Source organism: Nelumbo nucifera, chromosome 6 (genome assembly GCF_055504915.1).
Source record: "Nelumbo nucifera cultivar China Antique chromosome 6, China Antique-T2T, whole genome shotgun sequence".
NCBI classification, from domain to species: domain Eukaryota; kingdom Viridiplantae; phylum Streptophyta; class Magnoliopsida; order Proteales; family Nelumbonaceae; genus Nelumbo; species Nelumbo nucifera.
In genome coordinates this window covers 10,977,739-11,000,042 of record NC_142654.1, presented here as the reverse complement: position 1 = coordinate 11,000,042, position 22,304 = coordinate 10,977,739, and the positions used below count along the sequence as shown (strand labels likewise).

The 22,304-nt window shown below is 38.5% G+C and overlaps 1 protein-coding gene and 1 pseudogene across 1 annotated transcript; one reads left to right on the top strand and one right to left on the bottom strand.

Annotated features, from left to right (window-relative positions):
- Positions 1–867: 867 nt before the first annotated feature.
- On the bottom strand, positions 868–13,404 carry LOC104587748 (PPR containing protein). Its single transcript, XM_010245472.3, has 4 exons — positions 12,593–13,404; positions 11,813–12,027; positions 11,616–11,725; positions 868–1,187 (listed from the first exon to the last, which is right to left on the bottom strand). The coding sequence occupies exons 2-4, from the start codon at positions 11,962–11,964 to the stop codon at positions 1,156–1,158; spliced, it is 294 nt and encodes a 97-aa protein (XP_010243774.1). The 5' UTR covers positions 11,965–12,027; positions 12,593–13,404; the 3' UTR covers positions 868–1,155.
- On the top strand, positions 13,124–20,379 carry LOC104591306 (GDSL esterase/lipase At2g40250-like; annotated as a pseudogene).
- The last annotated feature ends 1,925 nt before the right edge of the window (positions 20,380–22,304 follow it).

The following is a 22,304-nucleotide window of genomic DNA, read 5'->3' as shown; positions in this document are numbered from 1 at the left end:
CAGTCATTGGTTTTTATGGTGGTTCGTTTACCATAATTATTTCAAGCTTACCCGTCTCCCCAACCCTCATCTTCAAATTCAAAACTCTACTTATTCTTCTTTAATACCAGAAAGAAAATCAAGTTACGGCTGGGGTTTGAGATAAACATATAATCGAATCAATCATGTCCCATTGAATGATCTGGTTACGAGATCCATAAGAAATGGTTCAATCAGTTCTTGTTTTAACCAGCCTTGTCAAACAGTTCTAAATGTTCAACCACCCAGTCTTGTATTTTTTTCAAAAATATTAGCAGACCTATATGGCCAACATAATCTACAATTCTAGTAGTTTTGAAATTCTGCAGAAAACTTTGAAGTTATCTTTCACATAATTCATCTTATTTTCCAATGACTAGGATGAGTAGGTTCCAGTTTAAGCATCAGCCAAATGATCTACTCTTGCTACTAATCAAGCCTTCATGAATGTAGAAAGACTAGGACTTGCATTTTCTTCACATAATATTACTTTCTTACCAAGACAGTGGTGGATGGACTCTCCTACATCGATAAATGTCCATGTAGAACACCCACATAGAATTCTGGTTCTATATGGACTTGAGTGACACTTCTAAATGATATTTCCTTTCTATCTTTAAGGGATTTTGCAAAGGTAGTCTTAGTCCATTTCCTAAAACTTAGGGATAGTTTAAAGATTTCCCCATGTGTTGGAATTCAAAAAAAAAATAAAAAATAGAAGCACTAGTTTGGTAGTTTATACTTTTCCATAATCATGTCCATGAATCCTTGTTTTTTATATTCGCTGAATCATATTCCCAGACGCATTTTGGATTTGAATTCCTGTATTCATGTCTATGGCATTACTGCTTACTGATAATAATGCAAATATATAGCTGTGCTGGCCAAAACAAAAACATTGTAACTAATGTATCAGATTGGAACTGAGCTAACATGGGAACAGAAGATTAGAGACAAATTAGATGATTCAATTCTTCCAACATCAAGAAATTAATAGACTTTTGGGTATCAGAAATTAATATCCAAATCCTGTGATACAAACTTTTGATGGTTAAGATAAGGAAATGGACCTCCTGGCTGACTTCTTCAAAAGTTAACTCCTTTGGTAAGGAAGCACAACATTGACACCATCCGTTACTAGATGGGACTGAGGTAATTAGCAAATCTACCTGTCATCCATTAATAGAGTGTCAGCTTTCAATCAGATACAAGTTTCTCTCCTTAGCAACAGGTATGGGGTTTATGGTGTTCTAGAAGACAGAAGAAACATGAATTTGTTGCTTCTAAGGAAAAAAAAAAAACAACCAAATATTTGCTAATCCTCTAGGGTAAAAAAAAAATCATGCAGTGAAATACTGCATAGCCCTATAAATAAACCTTGTAATTCTGGTCTTGCTGGGTGGAATATGAAAAGTGGTTGAGCCAAGATACCCCAAGGTCTAACTTGAGCAAGGAAAGATAAAACATGATTTTTAATGCAAGAACTTGGGAGTAATTGTATCATATGGTTGTAACAACCAAATTGGAGAAAACAATTATACCTAGAAAACTTAAATTTCCAAATCCAAAACTGAAATTCTTTAAACTGCCCAGCACATAAATCATCAATGTGACCTGATCTTTAATGCAAGAACTTGGGAGTAATCACACAAGTTGCTGATGGTACATATTTTGAGCCTTCTCATGATCAATATCAAATTATCCAAGTGACCCAATGATTGGCACATTACATTTGTGGAAATGATTTGGCAACATTTTACAGAGCTTCACGATAATGCATGGATAAAAGAATTTAAACCAGCAATTAATATAACTAAAACCATTCAGGTTACTTTTGCACAATAACAACATATACCACCAAGTCATCCATAAAATAACATAGCACACTAAATTTGCACAATAACAGCAGTCGAAAATACCAGGGCATGGTAATATTTACACCTGAAACATCCCTCCACATGCATATCAGATTACTAGTCCATCCTGCATCCAGAGGGAGAAAATGGTCCCTTTGTGATACAAAGAGAACTTGATGGTGTACAAGTATCTTTACCATATGACCCTTGATCTTTACTAGTTTGTATTCTCTAACTACTTAACATAGTATTATCTATCTATGTATATCCATATTGTCAACCAGCCAAGGCAAAGCTAAACAACAGGGAGAGCCTGTCACTTAGGTGACCAAACACCCACATGGCTGACTATCTTTGAAAAAAAAATAAAGAAAGAAAAAGTTACCTTGTTTCCCTGATTAAACTAGCAAGTATTAAATATGAAATGTGGCCTAGTATTAAAGAATCAAATATTAAAAGTAGACCGAAAGAAACATTAAGTCTGTTTAGTTAATGCAATAGGATGATAGAATACAAGAGAATCTGTGTATATGTCCATACAGATCGAAAAATGAGCAAAAAACAAAAAGACAGATAGAGATATGGGGAGAATATGTTTGTGTAACATCGGCTTGAAACCTGAGGCAAGGTTGCAACGCTTGCATCAACTTCAAGGCAGTTTTTGCAATGAGTAGTAAAAGAAGTCAAGATTACTTTACTAGTAGTTAGCACAAAAAGGAAATAAATGATAACTAACAGAATCTCATTATTAGATTCCAATACCCTGGAGTCTCAGTAACCAGAGAAGGGGAGAGGTGGAGTTTCACCTTCAGGAAGAAAAATCTTTCTTCTCCAAGCAAACTAGTTGTAGAAATCAAATCTCAAGTCTTTCATTAAAATAACAAAAGAGAGGTGCATCACTATTTGCAGGCAAGACTAGGAAAGGATACCCAAGCATACATAACAAGCTCCTTACAAAAAGACAAAATTACAAATATCTTTTAAAGTATTCTTCTGGACTGCCTCTTCTAAGTTGTTCTTTATGGGCTCTTGGACCCTAAACAAGAATTGGGCCATGGATTTTGAGCCTTGAGAACTGAGCCACGAAATGCTAAGATTAACTTCTTTCTTGAGTTGATACATAGAGCCTTCACATGTGTGTGGGTCTAAGGTCACATGGGTTAGGCCCACCTGTGTTGCATCTATGCGTTAGTGTGACTCTTGTGTGCACGTGTGTGCTCAGAGATAGGATGCAAAAAATGAAAGGTGGAGCCCTTGTTTTGATCATAGATAGAAAGACAAAAATGAGTTATTACAAAGAAAACAATAAAAAATGAAGAGGCAAAGCACCATTCTGCCATAAAGAGATGAAACTCTATTCTATTCACAGAAATTGATAGAGAAGTGAAAAAAGAGAAAAAGAAGGCTTCTTGCGAAAAATAACATGAGGTATGCCTTATGCTACCATTCAAAGTCTTATTGTAGTTACTAAAACCCATTTTATGATTCTTTGAATTATAAAATCACTCTTCTATAATGCCCCATTTATGTCCTTATCTCTTATTTTTTGAAAATGATATGGTGTAGCATAAGTCATACCTAAAATTGGTATACAAAAATATAAGAGGACCAAGGAAGGAACAATGCACCTCAAAAATGCACTACCACCTAAGAAGATACCTAGGCAACACCCTCTTTTTGATGAATAATGCCTAGGCAACACCTTGACAATTATGCATTTGTTGTTATATGGGCCTGAGTTGGTAATAAGAATTTATGATACATGTGGTTGACATAAAATATGAAAGGAAGGGTGGAGGATTTGTTCTTTTAGGTCAACTAGTCAATGCTGATTCATCAACACATTGCATAGTGATTAAAATGACTAGTGACTCTTTCACCACATTGGCAACACTGATTTTATCTTTACACATTTAGAAAGTAAACTTCTCTAAAACAAAATGTGAGAAATATACCAAAAGAGGCTGAAGGAATAAGGTTCATAGCCAACACAAATAGGATGTGTTTGAATAACACTCAAGAGAAAACATCAACATCTAAGTCTTATCCTAACTATATGGGGTCAGCTACATAAATCCTGTTTCGCCATTCATTTTTGTTTAATGCCATATCCATTGTTAAACTACAAGTTCTTAAATAATTTCTTACTACTTTGGCCCATGTCCTTTTGGTCTGCCCCTAGCCCTTCTAGCCCCTTCATATTGTAACAGATCACTACTTCTTAGGAGTGCTGTAACTGGTCTTCTACGCAAGATTAAAACATCAAAATATTTATTATCTTTGTTTTAAGTCAAAGTAGAATATCAAATTTCCTCTCTAATTCTGTAGAATTGCTTTAAGTACTGTCAACTTCATCTTTACTAACTTTTGATCACAATTATAATTAAGTAAAAATAGGTCAGTTCTTACTGTATCCAGTTTAGGCTCAACTAATGTTTCAGCACTTTGAAATTTTTATTGGCATTCAAAAGGTGAATCTTAGAACCTGTCACTCAGTATGTTAGTCTACATTCTACAAATATCTAGAAGCCTAAAATTCTAATGAATACAAGTTATTTTCATAAATAAGTCTCTTCCAGGTGTCCACTATAGAGCTTATGCCTGATACTATTTAATACTTTGGTTAAAACAGGTCTGACACTATTACCCATTCATTTAGAGGTTAGGCCTCTCAACCTTCTTCATTATTCAATTTGATCTCTAGACTCATAAATTTGAAGACCTAACTCTGGTTGTAGGCTTTTCTGGCCTTTTTTTATAACTAAAGGATAATTTTATTCAAAAAAAGAAGGTAGAAAGCCACAATACAAACAACTCAAGAAAAAACAACTTTTCTTATATTGTTTGTGCTCAAGTTTGAGTTTTCTTTCTAGTTATTTTCTATTACTTAATCCATCCATTGTATGCATAATATCAACCCTAGTCACAAAAAGCCTTCTTGAAGCCACTATAGTAGTAGCATGCTAGCAAAGTTTTTTTTGTTGATATTAAAGAAATTTATAAATATCGTATAGCCATACCTTCTATTTGAAAATCCAAGAGGAAGAGGGTTAAACCATGTTTTTTTCTTTTCAGTAGAATTTTTTTTATTGCAAAAAAAAAACCAGCCTTGTATATTAGTTAGAGAAGTCTTACATGAGGGAGTTAGCTACATCGTAGTGCACTGATATGCGGCCCTTACATGAGATGTAAGCAAAAAGATGAGCCACTTGATTGTTGTTCCTACTTATATGTACAAACTTAATAACATCAAAAGATGAGATTAGTCTTTGCAAAGATGTTAAACCATGTATATAACCCTTTCCTAATGATATGTTGATTCTACATGGTTTGTCATTGGTACAGTAACCCGATGTCTATAACCAATTTCTTTGGCCCTACAAGTTACTGAGCATGAAAGCCCCCTCATTGGACCCCCAAGGTGAAGCCAAAATTTCCTACTATCGTCACCCCCAAGCCTTGCAATCTTGCTCATGCAATGCACAGAATCTGTTAAGACACAAATAAGGGGAACAGAGGGACAAGTGTACAAGAAAAGGCAACATCAGCCTTTAAGTAATGTAACTGACAGCCAACCACTCGAACAAACTAAATAACAAACTAGACAAGTGGAGAGGCTGATATAACAGAATTATAATGGAAGTATTATAAATAAGGGAAGGAAGCCAGAAGAGGAGGTATTGATTTTGGGAATTCAGTCTCTCTCTCTCTCTCTCTCTCTCTCTCTCTCTCTCTCTCGTTCAGGAGGCAGGCTTCCTCGAAAAGCCCCTGAGTTGGGCAGTTACCTAACAAGTTGGTATCAAAGCTGAGATGCCGAGCACAAGGTCGTTCGCGATGGAGAACAGGGTCGACAACATGGAAGGAGAAATGCAAAGATTATCGGCTGACGTCAAAGAAATAAAAGAGAGCTTCGCGTCCTTGCTTGGGCGACTGGAACAGACACCACCAGTGCCGAATCGGGAAGGGCAAGAAGAACGCAGTGACACCAATCATCGAAGCGGATCAAGAAACACCAGAACGGCAAGAATCGAGTTTCCCGTCTTCGCAGGGGGGGATCCCACGTCTTGGCTTCTACGAACCAAAAGGTACTTCGATTACCATGATACGCTGGGACCTGATCGTGTTCCACTAGCTTCCACACACTTGGAAGGAGAGGCGATCGCCTGGTACCAGTGGTACCGGCAACGGCACCCAAGAGCCACATGGGCGGACTTCACCGATGCCTTCACCGATGTCCAAGATTATCAGATGGCATTCAAAAGGTTAGCTGTGCGCGTGCAAGGGTGGCCAGAAAACACACTGGTCGGCAGTTTTGTTGGTGGACTCAAGGAAGAATTGCGGTTGGAGGTTAAAGCCATGCAACCCATCACCGTTCTTGATGCAAGAGCCTTAGCTCGACTCCATGAAGACAAACTGAATCGGGCAAGAAGGATTAATCGACCCTTGGGAGCTGTGGTCAGACCAGGTATACCGAATCCAGAACCGGGTATCTTGGGTAAACCGGAGTCCAGACCAGGAGTAGGAATCACAAGCAAGGAAGCCAACTCTGGTTCAGGCCCCGGCTCAGCCAAGAGGTTAACCTGAGCTGAGATGCAAGCCCAACGAGAAAAGGGCCTTTGTTATGCATGTGGAAACAAATTTGGACCGGGCCATCGCTGTAAGATCCCGCAAGTATTCTTCCTTCAGCCCGAAACCGAAAACGTTGAGGAATCAACAAACATTGACGAGCCAGTGGACAACCAAGAATGGAGGCAATGGACAAAGGAATATCCGGAAGTATCCCTGCAAACCTTGACCGGTCTTGCCTCCTCTCGAACTATGAGAGTAACCGGATTGGTACAAGGGCGCCATGTATCAGTTCTTATAGACAGTGGTAGCACTCTCAATTTCATTACTCAAACATTGGTCAGACAACTAGCGATTTCGGTCCAACCATGTACAACATTCCGGGTGCACGTAGCTAATGGGAGCAATCTGGTGTGCGACAGTACATGCATAGGATTAAAACTAAAGATACAAGGACACGAATTCGAGGTAGATCTACATCCCCTAGAAATCAGTGGAGCAGATGTAGTTCTCGGAGTCCAATGGTTAAGGCAACTAGGGCCGGTGATATGTGACTGGGCCCGTCTCATAATGGACTTTCAAGTGGGCAACTCATAGGTGCATATTCAAGGATAGATGTCCAAGGATCTAGGACCCATTAGTCTCAGCAACCTAAGAAAACAGGCAGCAGACCCAGCCCACATCATTTTAATGCAAATAGACTCCCACGGGAACGGCCCAATTCTAGCCCAAGGAAGTAACTCCAGCAAATCCGAAGAAGCCAACATACAACTACAACAGTTACTTCAGAAGTTTTCAGTGATCTTCCAAGAGCCTAAGGAACTACCATCGAGACGTGCCCATGATCATTGCATCCCATTGCTGCCCAGAACGGCACCCACAAATGTAAGGCCCTATCGTTACCCCTATTTTCAGAAACTAGAGATTGAGAGACAAGTGCAAGATATGCTTGATAGAAAAATTATACAACCCAGCCATAGCCCATTCTCCTCGCCGGTATTACTCGTAAAAAAGAAGGATGGGACATGGCGGTTTTGTATAGACTATAGGGCCCTGAACAACATTACTGTGAAGGATCGATTCCCCATATCGACAATCGATGAACTACTAGATGAACTCGGCTGGGCCACAATATTCTCTAAACTAGACCTGAGATCGGGATATCGTCAAATTCGGGTCCATGAGGGTGACATCCACAAGATCGCCTTTCATACACACGAGGGGCATTTTGAGTTTTTGGTCATGCCGTTTGGGTTGACCAATGTGCCAGCTACGTTTCAAGCACTTATGAATGACATATTTTGACCCCATTTGCGCAAATTTATACTCGCTTTTTTGATGATATACTTGTATATAGCGCTACATGGGACGAACACCTAGTACATCTATAAATCACCTTGGAACTACTAAGGACTCATAAACTCTTTGCAAAGGAGTCAAAGTGCGCATTTGGACAGACTCAAGTACACTACTTAGGGCATGTAGTCGAAAACGGCATTGTAGCAGCAGACCCAAAAAAGATCTCAAGCATGATAAATTGTCCCCGACCTCAAAATGTTAAGGAGTTACAGGGCTTCTTGGGTCTAACAGGGTACTACCAACGATTCATCAGAGGGTATGGACTGATTGCTGCCCCCTTGATAAGTTTACTTAAGAAGAATGGGTTCTACTGGACTAGGGAGGTCCAACAGGCCTTCGACACGCTCAAAACAACTGTCTTGTCCCCACCGACGCTCGCACTTCCAGATTTCTCAAAGGACTTCATCATTGAATGTGATGCGTCAAGCCAAGGAGTAGGTGCGGTTCTCATCAAGAAGGAAGGCCACTAGCGTTTTTCAGCAAAGCATCGACAGCACAAAAATGGGCCAAGTCAGTATACGAACGAGAACTGATAGCAATTGATCTCGCAGTTCAGAGGTGGCGACCCTACCTTCTAGGGAGGAGGTTCATCATACGAACTGACCACCATAGCCTGAAATTTCTATTGGAGCAATCCGTATTATCCCTAGAACAGCAACGATGGATAGCCAAATTACTCGGCTACGATTATGTCATTAAATACAAGGCAGGGCACACTAACAAGGTGGCAGATGCGCTATCACGCCAACCACAACTATTTCCATTACTTCTCACGGCCCCAATGTGTTCCATCATGAGTCAGTTAAGAGAAGAAGCTGAAAGACACCCACAACTGAACAAGCTGCGTTCACAGGTCCAAGAGGACCCTACTAGCCACCCAGGGTACACAGTGGAGAATAACTTCTTGTTGTATAAATGTCGAATGGTGATACCACAGGATTCAGCCCATATTTAGCAGCTTCTTGAAGTGTTCCACTCATCACCAGCAGGAGGACACTCAGGGATTTTGCGCACTTACAAGAGACTAGCCACTCAATTCCATTGGAAAGGCATGCGGAATTCGGTCCAAAAATTCATAGCCGAATGCGTCATTTGCTAGAAAAATAAGGCCGATACCCAGTGTCCAGCAGGTCTGCTACAACCACTCCCAATTCCTACACAAGTGTGGGTGAATATATCCATGGACTTCATAACGGGGCTTCCCCTTTCCTATGGCAAGTCCGTCATTCTCGTAGTTGTTGATAGATTCACCAAATACTACCATTTTCTCCCTCTTTCCCACCCCTTTGTGGGTTCAATGGTGGCTGAGATTTTTACTAAGGAGGTGGCACGACTGCATGGTACCCCTAACTCTATTGTCTCAGACCGTGACCCAATTTTTATGAGCCGTTTCTGGGCAGAACTTTTTCGACTACAGGGAGTGAAACTCTTCAAATCTACCAGCTACCATCCTCAAACAGATGGGCAAACTGAGGTGGTCAACCGGAGTTTGGAAACCTATCTAAGGTGCTATGCAGGGGATAGACCACGTCAATGGCTCAAACGGCTTCATTGGGCGGAATGGTGGTACAATACCACGTATCACAATGCAGTAGGAATGACTCCCTTCTGGGCTCTATATGGACAGGACCCACCTCCCCTACTCCCATATGAGAAAGGGTCTACAACAGTAGCAGCAGTGGAAGACCAACTCCTCCAGTGGGATAGGGTGTTACAAGATCTCAAATCCCACCTCCGTCGAGCCCAACAATGTATGGCAGACTCTTACAACAAAAAGCATAGGCCTGTCCAGCACCAGATTGAGGAGCAAGTCTTCCTTAAACTACAACCATACAAGCAAGTTTCAGTAGTAGGCCACAGGTGGAACAAACTGAGCCCAAGGTACTTCGGCCCATTTTGGATTGTGGAACGCATTGGGTCTGTGGCATACAGGCTTGACCTTCCAGTAACATCAAAATTGCACCCTGTATTTCATGTATCTCTATTAAAGAAATGGCCAAAAACAGGAGCAATAACAACAACAACCCTCCCATCATTCTCGGAAGATGGCCAAGTTCAAACTGAGCCCACCCAGATAACAGATTTCAGGTGGATACACAAAGGGTAGCACATCGAACTAGAGGCATTGGTGGTATGGTCAGGTCTCCACTTGAAGATGCAACTTGGGAACCTTACTTGGACTTACAGAATAGATTTCCACATCTTGACCTTGAGGGCAAGGTCGCTTTCAAGGGAGGAGGGACTGTTAAGACACAAATAAGGGGAACAGAGGGACAAGTGTACAAGAAAAGGCAACATCAGCCTTTAAGTAATGTAACTGACAGCCAACCACTCGAACAAACTAAATAACAAACTGGAGAAGTGGAGAGGCTGATATAACAGAATTGTAACGGAAGTATTATAAATAAGGGAAGGAAGCCAGAAGAGGAGGTATTGATTTTGGGAATCATAAAACAATTATTTTAGGTGGAAAATTTGTATCATCTTCTGAGATGTCAATTTGTATGCTTCCCCAAATTTACTTAATTTTATTAATCACTGCATGTATCAAATAAAAATATGTAACTTGTTGATAAGTATTCACAGTTGTAACTTCATCCAGAATCTCAGTTTAAATAACTCTCCATCAAGTTTGGATGCTAAAAGAGAGGAAAGAGTTAAAGAAAAAGGAATGAAAGAGTTTGATATAAACAAGCATAAATGTCATCCAGCACTTGCAAATACTTTTAGGGTCCATTTGGTTTGCAGTCAGAATCAGAATCGGAATGGTATATTCCTCCCATCTGTTTGGTTTAGATAGGAATTGGAATTGGATTGGAAACAGCTGGAATGGATTCTCATTCCCAATGGAGGCGGAGGGAATGACCATTCCCTCAAATGGGGGAATGCCATTCCACCAGGAATGGGAATGGGATTCCGATTCCGCCCAACCAAATGGTTTGAACCTGGAATGGTCCATTCCAATTCCAAATCCAGACCCCTATTCCCACAAACCAAATGGACCCTTAATGTGTTTGATAAAAATTCATAGAACTCTGCACAATTCTTTTCACTTGCTTAAATTGAGTGAGGTTCATGTAGCTTATCAACTTATAAAGCACAGGATACAACACTGTTCGGTGTAAGAAATTGGCCCTTGAAGGTTTTAACTACATAACATGAGGGAAGACTAAATAATCTTTCCAAACAAAACTGACACATCTGATCGTCATTACTGAGAATATTTCTATTGGCATAAAATAGTGTGGCAGGACAAGAATGCCGAAATTGGATGAAAGCATCTAAATAAGGTGACAGCATGCTCTTCCAATCTTTTTTCCCTGCTTATATTATACCTCTCAGCTTTGATATATCAATTATGAAACAGAAGAGGTTTCCTAAAATTAATAACATATGTATAAATTTATTCAAAAAAAAAAATAATATATGTATAAATTGATTGAAAATGGAAGGCCCCAAATGAAGGAAACCTTGTCTGAAAATATTAACTGCAGGGACTTGAAATTAAAATCCATAAAAGATAACTACAAGGGACAAATAAATCTCTTGGAATTACTTGATCCCATTGCTTGTTGAAAATTCTTTAAAAAAGAGAAATTCTGAATCTCAATCAAATCGAATTATATTGAATGATATGGCCAAAATGTTATTCAAAGAACATATAAAAATTACTAATATCTCACCTCGAGCTCTATACAACAAATTGCCTAATTTCATACAAACAACAGAAGAGAAAACAAATGCAAAGAAGCTAATATCTATGCAGTTTAATTTTCTCCTGCACTTTATTCACTGGAAAGAGAGAGAGAGAGAGACCTTCTGTGGATGTACTAGCTTCACTCGGAAGCTTCGAAACGAGGCATGCTGATGCAATCGCGCTGTGATCAGGGAGAAGAGAACTCAAGAGCAACGATTCTCGTCGCAACCTTCGAGAAGAAAACGAAATCTACTTTAGGAAGAGAGAAAGATTAAATGCGAAGCATTAAGGGAAACAAGTAAGCATCAATGTATACCTCAAAGGAGAGCGAGCAGAGATTCGAGAATGCTGGCTCATGAAATTCGATCGAATCGAACTAGGTAAAATTGGACTAGCCATTCCTCTTGAGTTCGTTGTTCTCCAAAGTGCTCGCAAAAGGGACGAATTTCGAGCAACAGCGGCAGCCATTTTCAATCTTTCGCTCTTGATTCAATATCAGATTGACTGAATTCTAAAACCTCTGCAAACCCCCTAAACCAGTAAAAAGACGATTGTTTTAAGGGTAATTTTATAAAATCATCCCCTAGATTCTGTGACAATTCTGCAAACCTCCCCTCTGTTTTGACCCAAATAAAAACCTCTCCTAATGCTTTGAATAAAGATGCATGTTCCTCCATTCCGTTAGTTTTCGAGTAAACACAGGCACTGAAATTACTAAAATGCCCTTATTCTCTCTTATCTCTTTGGGTAAATTATAAAGACCCCTGTAACCGTGAGACAAAAACCCCTTTCCGTACTAAAAGGCGTTGCAATATATTTTAATCCCCATACTATCCTTATAATAACTAAACGAAAAAAATATTGTTTATCTTCCCCAACCTTCGGTCCTTTCACATTTCTCTCTCCCCGATCTCTCTTCTTCCCCTTCCTCTTAAAAGCGTCGGGATTAAACCCATTTAATTCAATCCCGATTTCTCTCTTCATTACTGCTTTCTTCAGATCTCGATCTTTCTCTCAATTTGCCTGCTTGCCTAGCTGAAATTGCAGAAACTATTCAGCAGAAAATGAAAAAATAAATAAAACTTGTACAATGTACCTGAAACGTGTGAGCAGGGAGCTGCCATCCATGACGCCTCACCATGACTAAAAACCAAGTAGTGACATGTAAATTAACAGCATTTACAGTTGAAGATGACCGTAAAAGCTTCTTTAGACGGAAACTGAGAACAGAAATCCGATTCAAACTCTTAGAGCTAGTAAATCAGAGCCGATCTGTTCTACTTAACCCTTTTCTTCAATACCAGATCGAACATCAACCAAGCTCCAAATAGGTTTTGGGAGATTTCAATCTCGACTTAGATGTCCAAAAGCAATCTCAAGACGATAGATGAGCTTGATTTTCACTTTTTAGGGTTTTCAAAGCTGGAGTATCGATCGAGGAGCCATGGAAATAGTAGTAGAAGGAAGAAGGTCTGGTGTAGTTTTACCATAGTATCCAATAATGTGTTTTTTTCACCTCAACGATTTTATCCTACGTTTCTGTTATTGGATAGAGAGAGTGAAAATAGGAATTAACTCACCATTCACCAAGCCTGTTTCATTTTATTCTTTTTTTTTTTTTTACTTTATGAGAGTTTTGAACGGAGAGGGAGGTGAAGGCATCTGTGTGGATGTCCTTGGTGGCAACGCCATCGGTAAAGGAAGGATTAGCAGCGGCATTAGGTCGGGGCGTGACGCCGAAAGGATTGTTATCATCAAATGTATTTTGAGTTTGGCTTACCTCTGCAACTGCAAGTACTGTTGCAGGGGAGGCGGCTCTGGTGGCTCCGCAAGTGCTGTAGGAGGGCCCTAGGGGAGATGATGATTCATGTTCGAGGATAGTTGGGAGAGAAAAAGAACGAGAGAGATGGTGAGGGAGGAAAAAGAAGAGAAGAAACGCATTCTTTCATCTGACTAAACGGTTAAGGGGGTTTTTGTCTCACGGTCATATTAGGGGGGAGGGGTAATTTACCCTATTTTTCTTCCACACTTTATAGTGAGAGAACAAGATTTGGCTGAACGTCATGACCGTTCGGCTAGCTATACGTGGCCCGCACCTATCACAATGGTGCCCTCAATGTGATAGCTGCGGGCCTCATATATTTTATTACTGGCGTGGAACTTCATCATTCGTTCCACAGCCAGTGTAACAGCCATTACGTTCAACTAATTCGAATTCAGAGTGAGGAGGGGTGATCAAACCATTGATTATCTTTGTTCTTCTTGGTTTTGCAACCGAACCAGTGAAATATCACCATGAGTTGCACCTTCTTACTCTTGGTTTTCTTACAATCTCTTATTTTCCTTCTTCCTTTCTTTTCTTTTCATATTTTTCTTCTTTTATTCACCTTCTTTCTTCCTTTTTGTTTTTGGATTCAACTATGATGCCAAGAAAACATGATAACAGAAAAACTTTTTAAAAAAAATCAATAAATATCGTAAAAATAGTGGCCAATCGGGTGGTATGCATCAAAATTCAATTAAGGATTTATTGATTAAAATTCTTCGAATATCATGTCTTTCCGGCAGCATAAATTTTTCCTTCCCTTTTGCTGCAACCAAAGCAATTGCAGCCAATTTGTTACTTCTATAGCTCTTGTTCCAACCAATTCCTCCATCTATCTAAAGATCCAACTGTTTCCTTCGCCTTGAATTCCATAATGAGAGCCCACTCAAAAGGATCAACCGTTCAACTCCTCAACGACCTTACTTGTTTAACCGGATTCTCCACTCCGATAGAGACACCCCCGATAACTGCAGCTTCATGTTCGTAGTCCGCTCTTGCACAACACCTGATGCTGCCCTAACCATTCACGCTGCTGTTAAAAAACTGATTATGGGCAAAATCGATACATTGGCCACTTGGCGCCACACCACCTCGGAGATCTCGGGACTTGCATGAGTGACCTTGGAAAGCATCTGTCATTAGGATGGATTTGTGTATCCTCAAGTGACCTCAGTACATCGTCCACAACGGTCAATCAAAGCCACCCAAGACATGGATTCCACCTCGGGCTCTTCGGGATATCCGGCGACTCAGACACATATTAACATTTCGGTAGAATGACCCCAACCTGCCACATCAGCATGGGAAACGCACTTCCAAGCAATTAACATCTCCAAGATCCTCATGAACATATCGAGCAACCGACGGAAATGGCAAATGGCTCGTCCAGATAACGCTCCCATGAGCCCCTAAGAATCCGTACACCAAGATCCATGACTTTCAAGAATCTTAGGAGCGCCTTGATCATTCCCCAACTCTATAAAAGGAGGTGTCATCACTTTCACAAGGGAGGCTCTCTAATAAGATATTATAGATCTCTTTGCTCTCTCTGCTCAGAATTATTTTTTTTGTCTGCCCAACTCAGCACTAACTTGAATGTTGGAGCCTCCTCACCTAAGCTCACAACCCAGGCTCTCTGTCATCATCTCTTTCATAGGGTTCAGGCTGCTCACCGCTCTCACTCGAAGCTCTTCGAGCAGTTCGAATACCATCAAAATCCATATCTCCAATTCGAACCAGCATACCAAGTGAGGGATAGTCCAGTTGGTATGCCGGATGAACTGTCCCATTGCTTGGAATTTGCATGAATGAGATGATCAAGGAAGCTTTGGATTTGTCATGTTCAGCCCTTTTTTTACTTTTGGTTCCACATCCACTTGACGCAAATGCATTGTGTGAAAGTTAATGATGCAACCTTAGTCTCCGTCTGTATCAGCCTGCACCCATTTAGGTGCCTACATCAAGGGAGATGGGCACATTAGGGTATTTTAGTAAATTTTTAGTAGAGATAACCAAGGGTATATTTGAAATTTGAAGAAAAAAAATGAACATTACGTTAGTTTTCGTTCAATAGAAGGAAAGTATTTACACCATTTTTCAAAATATTAGGGAATATTATTGTGATGATCAGGATGTTAGTAGAATTGCCAATAGAATCCGGTGAAGTTATTATAATTTTCCCTTGCTTCAAAGCCTAACTGAATGTAATTGCAAACCATTTTCTTGGCTTATAAGGCAATTATCGGCTCAATCGTTAGCTTATGATCTCAGTTGGGTTTTTTTTTTCATTTTTGGGGGATAAGTAGACTGTACTTCATCTCAGAAATCTGAAATTACAATCTCCTTCTAATCTAGTAGTAGTTCCCCTATAAACTGCATCTTACCCCTGGATTTGGCATCAATCCACCGTCAGGATTCATTCCACCTGTAGTGTGGGATTAAGATTTGTTGAGGTAGACTAAACAATAAAAATTAAAAAAAAAAAGAAAACGGTTATGATCTCAATAGTTCCGATCATATATATTTATCTTTCTTTCATTATGTTTTTTTTTAACAAAAGAAAGCAGCTTTATTTACTTAACGCCGTAAGATGTACATGAGAGTTCCTGGAAGAATTGTAGCAGATCCATAGTTTTGATTTACAAGCAAAATAAGCCAAAACATGTTAGAATAAGCAATCTAGAATCTTTCATTTTTTTAGACTTTGTTTTGTTCTTTTAACCCAATTATCTTCTACTACGCCAGATGTAAAGATTATTTAATCATTAAATCAGTTGTCAATCTCTTTAATTTATTATTTCAGTCACAAAAATATCGGATCCTACATCACATTTTGCTGTGTAATGATTCTCAAATCTTGCTGAAAGCCAAAGCACGAGTGAAGAGAATTTCGAATCATGGACAAAGTTCTTTCTTAAATTTTGTTTTTTTTTTGTAATTTTCTGTTATGTTTCTAAGATTTCTATTATTTTTTAATTTGCCACATTTTTTATATTTTTTGTTATATCTTCTCGTAATTTTTAATATTTTTTTCATTTGTTTATATTTTAATAATTTAAAAAATTAATGGGTTGGACGGATTGAGTTGGGTCAAGGTGGATTTGGGTTCAACCCAATCCATTTATTTCTCTTAATGAATCATTAGTGGGTTTGCGGGTTGAATGGATTGGGTTAAAGTTCAACCCAAATCCATTCAATTGCCACCCCTATACCCGATGAAGATTGACCCATTCCGTACCCCATTGAATCACATAACCCGATCCACTGACATCCCTACAGTGTCGAGAAAGGGAATGCATTATATTAAGCATCAGTTGCTACTTTCTAGCCACTTGAAGGACCCTTTTCAAGAAAAATCTTTAGCCTTTCTAGAACAAATTAAGTAAGCACTTATCCACTTTCTTTTCTTTATATATGCTCTTTCAACTTAGGCCACATTTAGTGTATCTTTTTTGCGTGGATTGTTGCCTTTTAAAAGATGTGAGAAGCCCGAAGGTTCAAGTTGAGTTTTTTGCCTTTTTTTCAACTTGTTTTCGCATGAAAAAACATAGAAAAATACACCTTAATCAAATGGTCTTCAAGTTGCTAAGATCTTAATGCAAAAGTTCACATTGTAATTTGACTGTCAAATCTGCTAAAAAAAACTTTCCAAACGGCACATCATTCAAGAGTGAACGTGTCACTTCTGTAGGCCATTGTATACTCTTGATTGGTCATGCAACGCAAACTGTGTGTAGTAGGGGTTACACCACCCACCCAATTATGAGAAAACACGCAAGTTGACAGCAAGGTTTAAAATTTCGATTTGATACACTCAATATGGGCGTATTGTATCGTATCTTTGAAAAACAAATACGGGATACGCGTGGAAATCGGATGTCTCAACTTTTTTCATAAGTATTGGACCTGTATCGGGGCGTATTGGGGCGTATCAACGAAAAGGATACGGCCAAAAACTAGAAAAAAAATTAAAGGGGAAAAGCAAGCTTCTTTTCCCTAAAATAAGCCTTCTTTCATCCCCAAATAACTCTAAAACTCTAAACCTCATTCCTAGAGTGTTAAATTTGCAAAAATTTACAAGAAACAAGTGTGAATCATTATTTTTTTGAAAATTTTACAAATTTTAAAAAAAATATGGCAAAAATAGGTAAATTTTTTCAATTTTTTATAATATCTTGTGATTTCTTTTTTCTTGAATGTTTAAATTTATGTTGATCTACATTTCTTACATTCAAAATCATAATTTTTTTGTGTTATTAATAAATTGATGGAAATTTCATGAAGATATTTGAGGAAAATATAAATTAATAAAAATTTTGAAAATGTAATTTTTCTCTGCCTATAAAGACTAAATATGTTTTAGATCTATGGATTTATCTATCATATCCATAGAGCACTTGCAAATTCTTCTTTAGTATTTCTTTTGACTTTTTATATTTTTAGAATTAAAAAATAAATAATAATTATTTATATTTTATCACTTGATCACAACAATTGAATACATTATAATTCTATAGATGATCTATCATATCCACAAACCAATTGAAATTTCTTCTTTAATAACTATTTTTTAATATATTATATAATATTTATTTATTTTTTATAATTTTTGGAAATAAATAATAAATAATTATTGATTATATTTTCACTTAGAAGTTGTGTCAATGCATATTTTATGGTTGGATAGGAGAGTTGGGTTTTTCCAATCCTGTAAAACATTAAAACTTAAGAATTATAATTTATAAATTATAGTTAAGCATAAGATTTTTAATGAAATCATAATTAACTATAATATATTTCTTCATAAAACCATTAAAATATATTAATTTAATATATATACACCTCATTGAGGTCTTATATTTAGTGTTATTGATGTATTTTTATGATTTATTAAAGTATTTATAGTGTTTCTAAGCGTATCTATGTGTATCTTACTTTTTCTCTAATACGCATGCGTATCCAAGACATATCCTGATATGCTTCTTACACTTTTGATTTCCCATAGTTTAAAGTTGGTTGACAATGCTAGATAATATCATAAATGACTGACGTGTTTGCTCGTGATTAGGTTACATAGCCCACTGTAAACGCTTTATTTGTAGCAGATCCGGAGTCCTGTCAAGTTAGGATTCTTCCATTCCATTCCATTTCAATCCGTGACGGTTGTTGCATGTAAACATTAATTAATTGGTTAGGAACCCAAACAAATTATACAACTCGAACTCCATGTCTGAGTCTAATAAGAATTAATACAAGATCATGGATAGTAATTCAACACAAACTCTGAAAGCTTACCCTAGTATTTATTCTAAGGATTATAATCATCACAACAAGAATTAAGCTAGGTAAGGCATAGTGTAAAAATTTACCATCGATCATGGCTAGGAGTGGATTCGAGCCGAGCCGAGCCGAATAGTATTAATTTGAGTTCGGCTCGAGACTATTCTATAAAGCTCGAGCTCGAGCTCGAGCTCGGTTTGAGCCAAAACCTTGAGCTCGAACTCAACTCGAGTCAAAAGTTTATAAGTTTGAATTTGGTTTGGCTTGGCTCGTTTTATATTTTATAAAAATATTTAGAAAAAATGTTTTATAAAAATAAAAATCATATATAAAAAAGTTTTTTATTTTATATTTAAAAAAATAAGAATTATAATAATTAATAATTATAATATTTTTATTATATATATTAATTTTCTATAATTATATATATATTCGAGCCGGCTCGCTCTAATAGACTCGAGCTCGGCTCGTTTAATAATCGAATCACTAAATTGAGTTCGAGCTCGGCTGAAACCGAGTCGAGCCGATCTCGGCTGAAACCGAACCGAGCCGAGATCGATCAACTCGAGTTTTCCTTTTTTCTTCATCTTCTTATTCTTCTCTGCATCCTTTCTCTTTCTAGTTGTTTCTCTCAATGCCGCGGCACCGAGTAAAATATCCGTTGTTTTTGCTTTCGGCGACTCAACACTGGACCCCGACAACAACAACCATCTCGGAACACTCTTCCGAGGCTATCATCCTCCGTATGGACGTGACTTCCCCGGCCACATCGCAACCGGGAGGTTCACCGATGGAATCTTCACTTGCTCACCGGAAATAGCTTTGCATCAGCCGGCACATAGACGACTTGACAGCGACCATTTCCAATGTGGCTCACATGTCGACGCAGTTGCGCTACTTCGAGCAAAGCTTGGCTCGGATGCAGGGTACCGTTGGGAGGGAGGCTCCCAGTCGCATAGTGGAAGACGCTTTGTTTGCCATCGGTGTCGGAACTGATGACATGATATTTAACTTCTACGATCTACCAACGAGGAGGGGTCAGTTCTCACTTCCGGCATACCATGATTTTCTGCTCCAAAATTTGGAGTCCTTCGTTATGGTGAGTGACAAGATACATTCAATCTCTATTTCTCTGTCTCAACCTTTTCATAATATTGATCCTCCTCTGACGTATGATATGAAGTGGTTAACTTGTGTTAATGCAGAGACTTTACAGCATGGGAGCACGAAGGTTCTCAATATCGGGGCTGCCGCAGTCGGGTGTCTGCCGGTGCAACAGACGGTGGAAAGCATACTGTCAATGCCGGGGGGCCATCTGCTGCAGAGGGCTTGTAATGCTGAAGAAAATCAAGACTCCCAGGCATATAACGCCAAGCTCCAGGCTCTTGTGTTGAGGTTGCAAGCTACGCTCCCTGGTTCCCGGTTCGCGTACATCGACATCTACAATCCATTGCTGGACATGATCTCCAACCCTAGGAAATATGGTGAGTGCTGCTGAGAACTACTGTCTTGACTGAAAGTGAATGAGGGATCAATAGATTTAAGTTATTAGTTCTAACAACAATGAATCAAATTTTGTACTAGGGTTTGTGGAAACAAGGAGAGGATGCTGCGGAATGGGACTGGTGGAGATGGGTGGTATGTGCAACAGTGCAACGCCGGTGTGCCCTGACGCTTCAAAATTCGTCTTCTGGGACGCTGTTCATCCAACTCAAGCCACTTACCAGATTCTTGCCAACATCTTTACAGCCACTGTTCTTCCCCGTCTTGTCAGTTAAGTTATCCATAGGCCATAATTCATAGAGATCGATATTTACAGAGAGAAAATTAGCATTCTAGCTATTGCTTTTCTACTTTGTTAGATTTGTTTTGTTACAGTCGAAGTTTCTTTTGATCAACAAACAATGTAGTTGATAGTTATAATCCAAAGCTTATATTATACAAGAAAGGGTCTGATGAGATTTCATGTAAAATAGCTTATTGCAATACCTCTTTGGTATATCATGCCAATTTAGAGTAGAGAATTCCCACCATGTGAGTCAAGACAATGGATAAATTAGGAGTTCTGATGATTCAAAAGGAAAAAAAAAATTGAGCTAAAAAAGAACAATAAATATAAGAATGCCCAATATATTGTCTAAATTCGAAGATCAACTAGAAAAAATAAAGGTTTTCGCCCATGCTATTATTCTTAAATTTTTGTTCTCAAGATTATTTTCCATTATTCAGGCCTGTTTGTTTTTTGGGGACGTTACTTATCTAGGAAAGTGCATTTATCTATGTTCTTTTATTTCCCCGGTAAATAAAACAATGACTATTTTAGCCATAAAAAGCCATTATTAAAAGGGATAATTTTGTTCCATCTAAGTGTTAGCAACTTCCTCCTATACCTGTTCATGGGCCGGGTTCAAGCTTGGCTTTTGCCGAAATTTGAATGGAACCAGTCCAAAGCCCAAGCCCGATGCAATGTAAAGTTAGGCCCGAAGCCTGACCCATGAACAGGTCTACTTCCCCCCAGGTGGCAAAGTTATTTACCCAAAGGGGTAAGTGATATCTAAGGAAAATAAACTTTTTGTGGATCCCATGTAAGTCAAAAAGAGCATGGGTTTCTTGGTCAATCAAAAATCCCATTGACCAACATTTCTATTTTAATGTAAAATAGCTTTAAAAGATGATTTATATTTTTTCATATATTTTATTTAAAATAAATTGAGTGAACCGAAAAATCCAGAAATTTAAGGTGGTGTTTGGTGTCTTTCGGTCTGTGGGAAGCTCAAAAGACCAAAAAATGGCCTTTTTTCCTTTTGATATGTTGTAAACCGAAAGATGCAAAGACAAGCCATGCGGAAAGACCAAAAAAACAAAAAAAATTAGGAATCTTCAAATGAAGCTTTTGGTTTTTCCATGCTGAAAATAGCCTTCCCAACTGTTTTTAACAGCCTGGCCAGTAGACCATAACACAAACCAAACAATCTTGATCTTTAAAGACAAGACCTCAAAAACTTAGTCCATCTTATTGTCTACTGGACTGTTGAAAGATCTACTTACAAAAGGCTTGCCAAACAGCCCCTTAGCTATTCATAGTGATCTATTCCTTTCTAAACTCATCCAAACAAAATGCTACGTATTTCGTACATCAACCGCAACTAGCATCAAGAGTTCCTTCAGTTCTTGAATAAGAATGATTTTGATCCCTGCATGCCTTTAAAAATGACATCATTTCTAGCCTTCGACGTTTTAAGAGGATTGCAAAGAAAGCAGAGAATGCTTCAAATCTTGAATCAACAATAGCCTCAAGGCAGAAATGAGATATCTGATATTTTTTATGTAGATGATCACCTATGTGGGACCAGTTCTATGGTACGTAAGTAAATCCCATTGCAAAAATAAAAGATTGGAAGCAAATGTGTAAAGAACCTTATTTAAGGTCATTTAATTTTAGCATTAGGGGAATTTTCTTACAATTCTTTACAATATTTCAGTCCACATATTTTGACTTTTGAGAGTATGGAGATGTTGCATTCTTCTCCAACTTCTTTAAAAACTTTGATGGAAGTACTCTTGGAAGCCCTGGTTTAGCTGGGATCGGGGGCATATTTAAGGGAAGGGATGGGAAATTACTATGGGCTTATAGCGGACCAATTGGGATGGCAGATTCTACAAAGGCTGATGTGCTAGCAGTACTAACTGGTCTCCGGATAGC

Excerpts from the sequence above, each read along its gene's own strand:
- LOC104587748 (XM_010245472.3), bottom strand. The coding sequence starts at position 11,964 with ATGGCTGCCGCTGTTGCTCGAAATTCGTCCCTTTTGCGAGCACTTTGG. Across the intron at positions 11,726-11,812 it reads TCTGCTCGCTCTCCTTTGAG|GTTGCGACGAGAATCGTTGC; the intron begins GTATACATTGAT and ends TTCTTCTCGAAG. Across the intron at positions 1,188-11,615 it reads AGCTAGTACATCCACAGAAG|GTAGATTTGCTAATTACCTC; the intron begins GTCTCTCTCTCT and ends AATGGATGACAG.